Raw genomic sequence first — 13827 nt, 5'->3', positions numbered from 1 at the left:
TTAGAAACCGACGATGAGAGCCGTTCTATGCTAATCACTACACCCGCCTCTGTTCCTCGGTGGCTAGAGACCCTCTAAAACCTTCTTCAAACAACACGAGTTACCGTGACTCGAATGTTAAGAAGCTTGTTCTGGCAGTCGTCCTAGACTTGTACGCTATATGTACTTGTTCTTGGATACCTGAGCAACCTCTACAAATTACCTCAAGGGTTAAGAAAATTATGGATACTAAGCTGATTTACACTTCTGTACTTGGACGACTCGAAGACCTCTAAAATCTCTTGCAGATTAAATATGAAAGTATCCAGCCTTTTATTAATAGGTTCATGGTACTTGTTCTTGGATACCTGAGCAACCTCTACAAATTACCTCAAGGATTAAGAAAATTATGGATACTAAGCTGATTACACCTCTGTTAACAGGTTCATCGTACTCGAGAAAATATGGAACGGGTATCTATATTTTTCTGGAAGAATCAAAAGTGATTCTCTACGATACCTGTGACAATTTACTATCAGAAAAACAAAATATACTACAACCATTAGGAAACTGGTCACTCTAAGCTGACCAATAAGATTCGTTCTTCACCATTCACCTAATGTTCTCAACCGATTACAACCTCCAGCAGTTCATCTTCATCTTCTAGCCACCCCAAGAAAATTCTAATTTTCTGGAAATATCAATTGTGATTCTGTTCTACATTTCTTACGACTTATTTATTTAGACCTCATGTTACCACAAACATGGACTATATCTCAATGGTCAAGACACCAGTCATTTCAATCCAGACTACTAACGCTCTATTCTTGATTATCTATCAAATATTCTCAACTGATCCAAAACCCTTATTAAAACCTCAAATTCGTCATCCTCATCTTTTCCTAGCCACCCAAGAGAACCTCTCTAGCACTTCCATAGATTCTACCTCCTAAGATGATCCTAATTTCTCCAAATACTTTCGAATTCGCGATAAACCGACGTCCAAGAAATCTCAGAGTCAAACAAACATAGAATATACCTCAATCGTCAAGAAACTAACGCTCGATTTTCGATCACCTACATAATATTCTCAACTGCTCCAAAACCCTCATTAAAACCTCAATTTCGTCATCCTCATTTTTTTCCAGCCACCCAAGAGAACCTCTCCGACACTACCATAGATTCTACCCTTCAAGGTGACGCCGATCCCCCGAAACACCTTCGAATTCGCGATAAACCGAAATCCAAGGAATCCTGGAACCCGGAGTACGTCACTGGCGGCGTGCAATGGTCGCGAGATATTGATCTCCGTGGGGAAAGCGTCGCGACCGGTTGAGCACCGCGACTCTCGCGCTTCCCCCACCACCGTCCCGGTAACCAAGGGCGGTGCCCGGCGTAGCCAATCGCTCGCCGCGTCGCGATCTCCCTCGGCCAAGGGGGTGAAGACCACGCCCCCGTTCACCCTCGTCGATCGTTCGTCTATCTCGCGACGCCTCGTTCGCTCGAGGGGTGGACGGTGTCGACTAAATGGTGGGGCGACAGGGGCCCGGAGGGGGAGGGGTTGATGTTCGCTGTCGATGCGGTGGCTGGCGTCAAAAAAGCTTCGGAGTCCGGGCCGCCGACACGTTGCACGGAGCTGTCATCGCTCCAGAGATTGGTTACGCGTCAGTCGCTCCAGGAGGATCGTGATAACCGTCGAGCTAACCTTCGACTCCACGGGGTGAACACGGAGAACGTTGCGCGGTCAGGATGAGAAACGGCCGTACGTGGACAACCCGTCGGTGTTGGACGTACGTCAGGACACCCCGTGACGCCCGTAGGACCTTCTCTTGAAACCTGTCGCGACATCGTAGAACCGGAGAGGGTTAGCCCGCCTCGTAGCACACCGTCAACGCGCACACCGGCCAGGTTCACGACCGTCCCTCCCTAACCTTCGCCAGGTGCGAATGTAAATCGTCGACGAGGAAGAGTTTCTTGTGACACTTTCGGGGTGCTTGTTCCGTGGTAACCCGGTGAACGAGACCGATCGGGTGATCGCGAGTTGTCGCGGTTAGAGATCGGTGACAGAGGACACCCGGTGATTCACGGGGACTCGTGTGATCTCGCGCAGGAGGACCTCTTCGCGAGGACCTCGTTCGAGGGGTCCTTCTTTCTACGGAGTTACGTTTTTTTTTTTTTTTCTTTTTTTTTCTTTCTTTTATTTTGTACCTTACACGCCCATCGGGGGATCTCTCGAGAGTGGAAAAGTGGTGGTGGGGCGGGCTGAGGGATCGCGGGTTACGTTCGTCGAGGATACCGGGAACCATGTTGGAATTCTACTCACCGTTACCGGGTACCCTGGGCCGGCAAGGTGAAACGGGACCACCGACCATGGGCTCCTCGGCCCCCCAGATCACCTTTCGACCGGCCAACGACAACAACAACGCAGGTAGGCTGGAGAATCTCGTCTTCGGTTTACGTGGCATTCGATCGGCTGGATTCGTAGGGGGGATGGAATTCGGGTAGGTTTAAAGCGAGATCTATGTCCGGTGAGGGTGGTTCTCCGGGTGATTCGAATCTAGGGTAGTGTCGTCAATCGAGAGCTTTGTTTATCGTGGGCCTGTTTATCGAAAGAAATTTTATTTTCATCGGTGTGAACTGTTCGGTGTCTAGACGACACTTTTCAAGTTTTCTCGAAACAATAGAGACAATGTCAATAGAGACAGTGTCAATAGAGACAGTGTCAATAAAGACAGAGGGTGAAAATTGAAGATCGAGATTTGGAAGTAAAGTTACAAAATACTAAAACTTAGTATTTTAGTAGAATTCCAATTAGGACTCTGAAAATGTCGAAACGTCTGAACACTGCTTTGGAAAGTACGATAAACGTTAATTCTACGATAAATAAATACTAGCATTGTCGTTTTTTTCAATCTCGGTATTCAAGTGTTTATTTTCTACCAGAGGGTGGTTTGAAAAATTTGCGACACAATGGAGCCTCTGGGAATGATCAGAATGTTTATAAATATTTATCGAGAAGACAGATAAATGTTATAAGGGAGGTTTGAGGGAGTCTCGTCTCTTCAACGTTCAATTGTAACATAGGGTGTTTCAACGTTGTCGGTACATTGTAATTAAGATAGCAGTTTTCTGTTTGACGATGATTAAACGAGAGATTTCTACCACGGTGCTCGTGCAAATAGGAACTTATCATATTGCGCTCTATCGTAACATCGCTTTATCACTATCGACAATCGATAAGAGACGGAATAAATTTCATGGGCCTCGCAATATTGCTTTGCTCCAGAACGCTATCACATTTCTCAGCTTGACAGCCATATCATTCAGAATAACTTCGGGCACATTTATATCCACCACAATGAAATGTTTTACAGTCGACCGCCTACTCGAATATAAATTTAACTTAAACCAGAGTATTCTTCTATAAATCACGTCGCTGGATAAATTTATTATGTAAACATTGAGTATTCGTGACCAATAGAATCGAACGCGTTGAAAATCAGATCGAAATCAATGCGAACCCACCTTGAACCTAACTTTCAAAATTAGACCTAGAAAATTGTTTATATTATATCACAAATTCTTTTAATTCATTGGATTTATTTACTTTCTTAAAGTAGAAGTAAATAAAAGGATTTTGTAGAAATTTGTTCAAGAATATATCTACGAGGAAATTTTGAATTGTTTCCACGAATATTACAGAATCACGAGTGATGTTGTTTACAAACTAAGTGAACGAGAAAAGTTCAAAGAAACAATTAGTAGGTAAATATTTTCATGGAATCGTCTTTGAAAATAGTTGAGTTAAGTTCTGGTATCAGTTTAAATAACCGTTCGAAGTAATGGAAAATGAATAGGTGCAAAAATTGGAGGTTAGGTATACACGAAATCGGAATAATCGGATTAAAGAAACATTCGTGAGACTCACATACGGTCGAGGAACAGGATCTGGTAGAAGCTTCTCCATCGTTCGATCCTTCGAAACGTCGAATGTAAACTTCTGCATCCATTTTGACACATTTCGAACAAAAGGAGGAAATAAACATCGAGGCGTACGTTCGAAGAGTAATAAGACTTTAGGCACGCTTAAAATAGATCACAGCCACGAAACGGAACCATTTACTAATTTGTCAACACTTTAAGGCCGATTCTCATTAGCGCTTAAGCGACGTTCGCGTGCAACAGAAAACATTCTAACCTCGTTTAGTCGTGTTCATTTACATCGAATATTTTCCACGCTTTCTCGTAGATAGATAATAATTTATAATTTGCCCTCGATATAACAGCTTCTTAGAAAACAATTATTTTAAATCACCCTGAATGTTTTACTACTTTCAAATTCATCAGTTCGAAAATATTAATAGAATTCTATTTCGTCAATGGTAAAATCGACTGAATAATCGTAACAAAATTGTTTCAATTTCCTACAATATTTACCGAATTTAATCTACGTAAAGTTATTCGTAAAGTAAAATTTACCACGAAAGTATATTCTCTTCTGTTGATATTATTTCTATCCCATCATTACTCCCACCTTGGACTTTAACGCGACGATTCGTAGCTCTGTCGTTCTAGAGATCATTTACATATACTCTTTCTCGTTAATAAACTTGCGTTTCTCCCTTAGTACATAAAACTACTCACTGATAAAATAATCTCCAGGAACGATCCACCTGTAACACCACGGTTCACGGTTCAGTTTTCTAGGATTCATCTTCGTTCCTTTAGCAGTACCACCCCGGTTTCATGTCCCCAAAAAAGTGTCTCTCCGGTTGAACGCGAATGGTGGTGGAAACGAGTGTTGATATTATTTCTATCCCACCATTACCACCACCTTAGACTTTAACGGGACGATTCGTAGCTCTGTCGTTCTAGAGATCATTTACATATACTCTTTCTCGTTAATAACCTTCCATTTTTTCTTTAGTATATAGAACTACTCACTGATAAAATAATCTCCAGAAACGACCCATCTGTAACACCACGATTCACGGTTCAGTTTTCTAGGATTCATCTTCGTTCCTTTACCAATACCACCCCGGTTTTATGTCCCCAAAAAAGTATCTCTCCGATTGAACGCGAACGGTGGTGGAAACGAGTATTGATATTATTTCTATCCCACCATTACCACCACCTTAGACTTTAACGCGACGATTCGTAGCTCTGTCGTTCTAGAGATCGTTTACATATACTCTTTCTCGTTAATAAACTTTCGTTTCTTCCTTAGTACATAAAACTACTCACTGCTAAAATAATCTCCAGGAACGACCCACCTGTAACACCACGGTTCACGGTTCAGTTTTCTAGGATTCATCTTCGTTCCTTTAGCAGTACCACCCCGGTTTCATGTCCCCAAAAACAGTGTCTCTCCGATTGAACGGCGAACGGTGGTGGAAACGACAACTGGGTCACGAGTCCCAGAAAGTGATGCTCGAAAGTGTTTCTCGTGAACGCGTTCAGCAACGGTGACCGCTGATTTCAGAGCCGTCGGTTTCAGTGAAGACGGAAGCGGGCCTCCTGGAGACGATCTGCGCCGGTTGCGGCCGCACCATAGCCGACAAGTACGTGATGCAGGTTGCCGGCAGGAACTACCACGAGGAGTGTCTCTCCTGTGCGGCCTGTGCAGCTCCCCTAACCCACTCGTGCTTCGTGCGCGAGTTGAAACTCTACTGTCGGACCGATTACGAGAGGATTTTCGGCGTCAAGTGCGCGCGATGCATGGAGAAGATCAGCTGCTCGGACTTCGTGCTACGTGCTCCCGGTCTGGTCTTTCACGTCGAGTGTTTCGCGTGTTGCATGTGCGGTCAGCCATTACCACCAGGTGCCCAATACTTTCTGCGACAGGGACAACCGATCTGCAGACGGGACTACGAGCACGAACTGTACCTGAACAGTCCCCAAGGTCGGTGGACTGACGATTTACTCGCACACTCTCTCTTTCTCTCTCTCTCGCTCTTTCTCTTTCTCCCTCTCCCCCCTTGTCTACCCAGCGCCCCACCATCCGCGTGTCCCACGTGCGCGCTACCCGAACACTCACTGCGCCCGACGTCAAGTCGCCATTTAAGTACCACTGCGCACCGAAATGGCGTCTCGGATGCGCGCGCATGCACGCCCCTTGACGCAACACTCTCTCGCGTTGCGTTCGCCGGATACTTATTTTCTCACAGCTTTTTGGAACGTTCTTCGGACACTTTTCTCTTTAGTTTTATTTCCTTTTCGGTAGATTTCGCGCTTTTTTTTTCATTTTAACGTTAGAAGGTAATTTCCGTGGGAGAAACGTGGCGAGGAAGCAACAGTTTACAGGTGTCTGTATCTTTTTGGAGAACGTAGCTTTCTCGAGAAAGAATTATTTAAGAATTCTTTAATCGTTTATTAGCGACAGGGGAGGAGATATTCGAGATACGAGGATTTTGAAAGTTTTATTCATTTTTCGTCGGTAATTCTCGTTTCGAAGTGCTTCGATACAGAAGTCAGGTGGTGACTTATCGAAACATCGTTCTGGCACGCCCAAAAGTTAGTTTTCTGCATACGTTTCTCCGTTTTTGTTTATCATCGCCTTGCCAAGTGTTCCTTCGTAGATTTTGGTAAAAGATATCTGTTTCTTTTTTTTTTTGTTCCTCCTGCGACGACGCGTCTCGACGAGAATTATTTCCGAATTTCCAGGTAGACGATATTATCCACGATTGATAGAACGTTAACGTCGAACCGAGAACTTTGACAGCAAACTGCTCGACTATCGCGATTCGTTTACGATTGATCGCGAGGGAATCGAGATTGGCGATCTGTTCGGTAATGTAATATCGTTGTTCGACTCAAACAACGAAAAATTGTCAAACCTGCTTTGCTTGGTTTCACGATGTTTCGTTCGTTCGATTGACGTCACCAAAATCGTTGTAAATTGGTCTCGGTCTGTCCTCGAACGAGAATCAAAAAGAAACCAAAAAAAAAAATACAAAAAAATAAAAAATACAAAAAAAAAAAAACAAAAATACAAAAAACAAACGAAGAATTACGAAATAATCGACGCACGTGCGAGAACGTATTGTACATACCTTGTTGCATTGTTCGCAGGTTGTACTACTACAATCTAAAGACATCCAAAGTAAAAGCCTACAGGAATTTCGAATCGAGGCTGTCTCTTTTCAAGGTAACTACACTTAAAACCAAGCGTAATTAGAAACGATTCTTGAGGTTCGTTCCGTGGTAAACGCTTTCACGAACGCGAGGCAAATAAAATAAAATCAAATGAAAAAAAAAAAAAATAATAAAATAAGAGAGAGAGAGAGGATACGCCAATCTGTAACGCGGAAAGCAAAACGAGATTACGTTCGCTTCAGTTCGCCCGTAAGAAAAGAATTCATTTCGAATGGAAAGTTCAACCGGTTGTTCGGAAGTTGTTCGAACGAAACGTTAATTACGGAAACGATGGAGGAGCAGTTTGTTAGTCACGACTTCCTATATACAGTATTCTTTAAGCGATCCTTCCGTTCTCCAGAAAGCTTCAGTTTAATGAGATTTCTTGGGTCGACGGTTGCGTGTGAACGTTCCTAAATTTTACTCGATTAAAAGGGTCCGAGACTTCAGGATTACACGTAGAAGTGGAACGAAAAATGTCTGATCAACCGGGTCCTACGATCGATTAGGTCTCTTCGCAACAGATCGAATGCAGACCTCTATCCTCACCTATTTATCGTCGTGGATCCAACGCGTTGTTTATCAACGACGAATAGATCGTTTTATAAACGATCCTGCGAGAAGAAATCCATCTCGACAATATGAGAAAGCAACGTTTGTCACGTTCCACACTAAATTGGATACTGAAGATTTGTGTCACGTGTCTGTGAAACAATCTTTGCTGATATTTATGGTTGACAAGCTTGAAGCAACACTTCTGAACCAATTCCTTCGTTTGGATTCAATGCTCTTCGAAGAGACTCAGTATGTACGATAAAAATGAATTTTACACCAAAACGATCGATAACAGGACCTACAGTGTACATTGATCAGACATTTTCTGTTCCTCTCGACGAGTACTCCAAGCCCTGAAGTCTTGGACCTTTCCTTTTTTTACCACCCTGTGTATATACATTGATCCCTATCGCATTACCTCGAACACTGACGAAAGAGGACAAGTGAATATTCTCTCGATTATTTATACGACACCAGAAAATGTCCATACTCTTCTCAGGGAACACTTTGCTCGTTACCTCGCGTACCTGACCCAGATCTAAGTGATTCCAAGCACTCGTGAAAGGTTCTCGAACTTCTTTAAGGGCACGACACTCACACCCAAGAAACCTTGAAACGACCGCAGATAAGTGTCGCGAATGCTCGCAGCGATCTCGTTCGAAGTTTCAAAATTTCTCGTCATTTCACCGCACTGTTGTTTCGCAGATGACGACCTGCTGGACGAGAACAGGCCCCGCGACGGCCGTCGGGGCCCGAAACGGCCGCGAACGATCCTCACGTCCGCCCAGAGGCGTCAGTTCAAAGCCTCGTTCGAGGTCTCCCCGAAACCGTGTCGAAAGGTACGCGAAGCGTTGGCGAAGGACACCGGTCTCAGCGTGCGAGTGGTGCAAGTATGGTTCCAAAATCAACGAGCGAAGATGAAGAAGCTCCAGAGGAAGGCAAAGACCGAGCCTGGTTCGGACAAGGAGCCGAAGGAGGAACGACGAACCGAGAGTCCTCACAGCGATCACAGTAAGATACATTTCTCTACGTACCGGGTGATTCGAAACTTACGCGAACTTTAGTGCTCGGTATTTTTACTTAACGCGTAGGCGTTTGTAAATAGGTAATTCTGTGTGGAAAAATCAATCGAAAATTTTGACTCTTGAGTCAGTTATTATATCAACTGGTGGAAAACAACTCGCGAAAGAAATAGTCGAGTGTCTCGACGATACGCGTCGAGGAATCGATCGTTCGAGCGATGATTGTAATTTTTATTGCACCAGATTCGTGTACTGGGTGCAGATTGAGGATACTTGAATTTTTTGGTCTCAGGAGCACCTCGTACCCTTTGATTCTAGATCGTTTACACGCGTTAGGAGCGAAGAAATAGATAAATTAACAATGTGTCTAGGGTGTTTCGGTGCAAGCTACTAAGGGGTGATTCTGTGTGTAAAAATGAATCGAAAATTTGCAATAACATTTTTACGTACGGTGTTTCGTTCTCGAGGAAATTGATTTTGAAGATTCGGTACGGTTTGGAGAACGTGCTGACCAATGCTCGATACTTCTACTTAACGCGTAGGCGTCTGTAAACGGTGATTCTGTGTATAAAAATGAATCGAAAATTTGCAATAATATTTTTACGTACGACGCTTCGTTCTCGAGGAATTTGATTTTGAAAATTCGGTATGGTTTGGAGAACGTGGCTGACCAATGCTCGCTATTTCTACTTAACGCGTAAGCGTCTTGTAACCGGGTGATTCTGTGTGTAAAAATGAATCGAAAATTTGCAATAATATTTTTACGTACGACGCTTCCTACTCGAGGAAATTGATTTTGAAGATTCGGTACGGTTTGGAGAACGTGGCTGACCAATGCTCGGTATTTCTACTTAACGCGTAGGTGTCTGTAAACGGTGATTCTGTGTGTAAAAATGAATCAAAAATTTGTAATAATATTTTTACGTACAACGCTTCCTACTCGAGGAAATTGATTTTGAAGATTCGGTACGATTTGGAGAACGTGGCTGACCAGTACTCGATATTTCTACTTAACGCATAGGGGTCTGTAAACAGGTGATTCTGTATATAAAAATGAATCGAAAATTTGTAATAATATTTTTACGTACGGTGCTTCGTTCTCGAGGAAATTGATTTTGAAGATTCGGTACTGTTTGGAGAACGTGGCTGATCAGTGCTCGGTATTTCTACTTAACGCGTGGCGTCTATGAACGAGTGATCTTACAAGTGGTTGCAAGTCGTGTGGGTCAGACGTTGCAGTATGCATGGCGCGCGTACCCCGAATATTTCCAAACTCGATTTCCTCGAAAAGGAAGCCTCGTACGAAAAAATTTCATTCTGCGTTTTTTATTTGTTTTTACACGTAGAATCTCCCTGTGGTCGATTTTACCATCCCGAAACACCCTGTACGTTACATCGCCCTGTGTAAACTTAACGAGTAAATGTACACGAGTACACGAGGATGAATTTATTAACGTTTCTTATACCTCTACCTTAGTTGCAGCCTGTCCCAAATTACTTGTGCTTTGTTCATTAGAATATGTCCACTTACTACGGTGCTACGAATCCTTGTTTCGTCCTTTTTCTTCTATTCACCCGAACCGTTGCGAGATTTCGCGAAGACTGGTTAATGGGGCTTTGGTAAAATGTCACTTGGTACAATGCCAATTGTCTGATCTCGTTCGCAGGTCATTACTTGAACGCCATGAACATGCGCGACGGGGAATCTTCTAGCTTCCCCTCAGCCACCCAACCGCTCAACCCCAATAACCCGTACTCGCCCGACGGTAAGTCTCTTCTCACCGTAGACATTCATTAACACGCGGAGCTTGTCGAAATTCATGCGCGGGAAACCAGAGAATTATTCATACCTAACCTCTCTCTCGAGGTCCATTCCTTTCAAACAACGAGTAATCATACCTGTCTACCGTAGAGAAGTCCAAGTATCTCTGACACTTGTTACGCGGAAGAGCATTAGTTTCATCGTTTCTCTAACCCTTTTGAAATGATTTTTTTTTTTATCTTACTTTTAAATACGGAGGTACTTTGAGGTTAGCGTTTCTCTAGAACGTGTAAATTGAGCTTCATTGGACGAATGTCTACAAGAACTCTTTTCATTACTTTAACTTTTACAATTGATCCTAAATAAACTTCCCACACTTTTGTAAACGTTCTGCATGTCTAACCCATAGAGATTGTTTCTAAACCAAATTGTTTCTATCGCGTTTTGCGAAGTGTTTGGATCGTTCAAACCTGGACTTAATACACATCCAGTACAAATCAAACGAAAGACTTAATTTGGATGTGACTTTGTTTCTCTGATCAGTCTCTCTGAATTAAGAGACTTTTAATTCAGATTTAGTACACAGTTGACAAATCAAACGAGAGACCTAATTTGGACCTAACTCACATCCAACACAAATCAAACGAGAAACTTTACTCGGACCTAATTCACATCCAACACAAATTAAACGAGAAACCTAACTTGGACCTAACTCACATTTAGCACAAATAAAACGAGAAACTTAACACAGACATAACTCACATTTAACATAAATCAAACGAGAGACCTAATTTCAACCTAACTCACATCCAACACAAATTAAACAAGAGACCTAATTCGGACGTAACTCACATCCAACACAAATCAAACGAGAGACCTAACCTAGATCTAACTTCCATCCAACATGAATCAAGCGAGAGACCTAACTCTAATCTAATTCACATCCAACACAAATTAAACGAGAGACCTAATTTGGACGTAAATCACATCCAACACAAATCAAACGAGAGATCTAACCTGGACCTAACTCACATCCAACATGAATCAAGCGAGAGACCTAACTCTAATCTAATTCACATCCAACACAAATCAAACGAGAGACCTAATTCGAACGTAACTCACATCCAACACAAATCAAACGAGAGACCTAACCTGGACCTAACTTACATCGAACACCAATCAAAAGAGATCTAACTCTCCCAGACATTGTTTCTCTGACCAGTCACTTCCTGGATTTCAGATGCATACCCAGGCCACTCGGGCGAGAGCTTCTGCAGCAGCGATTTGTCGTTGGACGGAACGGAAGCTGGCTTCGATATAGGCGAGAACGAGGGTGGCGGTGGTCAAGATGGCGGCCATCAGGGTGGCTCCCACTCGCACCACGGACCCACGTCGAACGAGGCGCCCTCTTTGTCGCAGAGTTTGCACGCGGCGATTCACAACCCCATCGACAAACTGTTCATGATGCAGAGTAGTTACTTCAGTGGTGACCACGCGTAATCCGAAACCGGTTCTCCCTTTGGTGTTGCAAATGGCTCCTCCAGCCACGGCGTAGCTGGTCCCTGCGTCAACCAATCGTTTCCTTTGGTTACGGCTCGAAGCACCTGGAGAACACTACAGTAAATTCTTTCGCTGTTGTTTTTCCGTTTTTTTTTCATTTTTTTTTCTCCCCTCGATTCTTTACAATTCCTCGAAACGTATTCTGAAAATGAAAATACCAATGATTCTTCCTGGTCCCTTACGAATATTATCTTATTTTAAATCTCGAAAAACACTCTCTCATTCGTTTCACTCGTTTAATTTTGTTTTCCAATATCACGACTACTTCGATGTTTTATTTATCATCGATAGATAAATGTATTCTCCTCGTTCGTTTCCACGAGAATATTATCCCGAATATCTCGCGACATTATTTTACTGCGTTTATAGAATATTGTTAATTCGATAGAATCACTGGGGGTATCGTAGCGTAAGTCAGTGAACGATGACGGTCAGGATTGTGAATGCGTGTAGAAAGTTATCGATCAATTTTCGATTGTAATTGCGTGTATTTAACATAAGTTTACTGGAACGTATTTATTCAGTATATTTATTTCGGGTACAACGAAGGTTCCCCGTACTCTCTCGTAACGTAAACACCGTTTCCGTTGTTTAAATTAATTATCATTCCAGGACGTTGTCGGAGTGTCGTGTCACGCACTTCCGTTTCCTCTGTGATTTATTTGAAACCTTTACGACGGTGATTCCCGCCCAATACCGCTACGCGATTGTTGTGCATAGAATTATTATTATTATTATTATTATTATTATTCGTTTACGACAGTTTCTCGATGTAAGAAAAGTGGGCGTGGACATTGAAGCGCAAAGAATATCGCGGTTCGATTTAACATTAAACGATGTATCCTTCGGTTTACACGTATAAAAGCAAGAAAGAAAAAAAAAAGCATATATTTAAACACCGACGCACGTTCGTACCTTATTTCTGTCCCGAAAGATTGTTGTTGAAAACGGATCGGCTCGATCGATCCAGAAATCGAGGTTTTTGCAATGTTCGAAGGCAACCACGTTGACCCTCTCCGAATGCTAATGTAATAATAAGATCGACGGTGGTGAATGAAATTGGATCGGTGAAATTTATCGAGTCGATTTTCAGGGACTGTTACACAAGTCTTTGAATAATTATTTTCAACGTTCGCGAGGACCAGATCTAAATTGAATTTATAAGCGAACGGAGTACGCTGATCCCGCTCCGTGGTAAATGATTCAGAAAGGGTCCACGTCGATCACGCACACCCTAGCGTTGCAATCCGATTTACAGAGAAATAATAGCCCAGCTAAGTCTGACGAAGCATTTACTAGGAATCGTACGAATTAGTGAAAATTACAATACATTATATAAAAAAGAAACCAACGTAGAATTTTTCCCTTACCCCGTTGTCGTTGTCGTTTTTCGTTTTGTTTTGCAAGCACAACTGGAAGGAGAATTAAGAAACGAGTGAATGAAACTTTACAGGTTTACACAGTAGAACCCCGATAGTTGCATTATGGTAACTTATGGTTATCAGTACCTATTCACCATTAACTTCGTTGCTGAATGATCATCTGTTCTACTGGACAACGCAATGCAATGATTTTTACGTGCAAGTATCGAGGTAGGTGCATTTATGGGGGTATCCAAGGAGTAATGTATCGAGATAGGTGCAATTATGAGGGTATTCATTAAGCAGTAGCAGAAAGGTATGTCTCCAGTGGTTATGGTTACTACTATCTGTTACATCTACCTCTTACCTCGTTAACATACCTTCACGTACAAGTATCGAGGTTGTTTGTAAGCCCAACTGGAAGAAGAGTTAAGAAACGAGCGAATGAAACTTT

General features: G+C 42.7%; 1 protein-coding gene across 2 annotated transcripts; it reads left to right on the top strand.

Moving 5' to 3' along the window:
- Nucleotides 1-1603: 1603 nt before the first annotated feature.
- Lmx1a (LIM homeobox transcription factor 1 alpha) lies at nt 1604-12153 on the top strand. Of its 2 annotated transcripts, XM_076304156.1 has the most exons (5): nt 1604-2407; nt 5462-5881; nt 8374-8679; nt 10358-10456; nt 11693-12153. In XM_076304156.1, exons 1-5 carry the CDS (start codon nt 2284-2286, stop codon nt 11950-11952), a joined length of 1209 nt encoding a protein of 402 aa, XP_076160271.1. In that variant the 5' UTR covers nt 1604-2283; the 3' UTR covers nt 11953-12153. The 2 variants fall into 2 exon arrangements, with proteins under 2 accessions (XP_076160271.1, XP_076160272.1); XM_076304157.1 differs by lacking the exon at nt 10358-10456.
- The last annotated feature ends 1674 nt before the right edge of the window (nt 12154-13827 follow it).

The sequence above is a fragment of the Ptiloglossa arizonensis genome, chromosome 2, assembly GCF_051014685.1.
Source record: "Ptiloglossa arizonensis isolate GNS036 chromosome 2, iyPtiAriz1_principal, whole genome shotgun sequence".
In the NCBI taxonomy this organism is placed as follows: Eukaryota; Metazoa; Arthropoda; class Insecta; order Hymenoptera; family Colletidae; genus Ptiloglossa; species Ptiloglossa arizonensis.
This window is presented reverse-complemented; position numbering and strand designations above follow the sequence as displayed.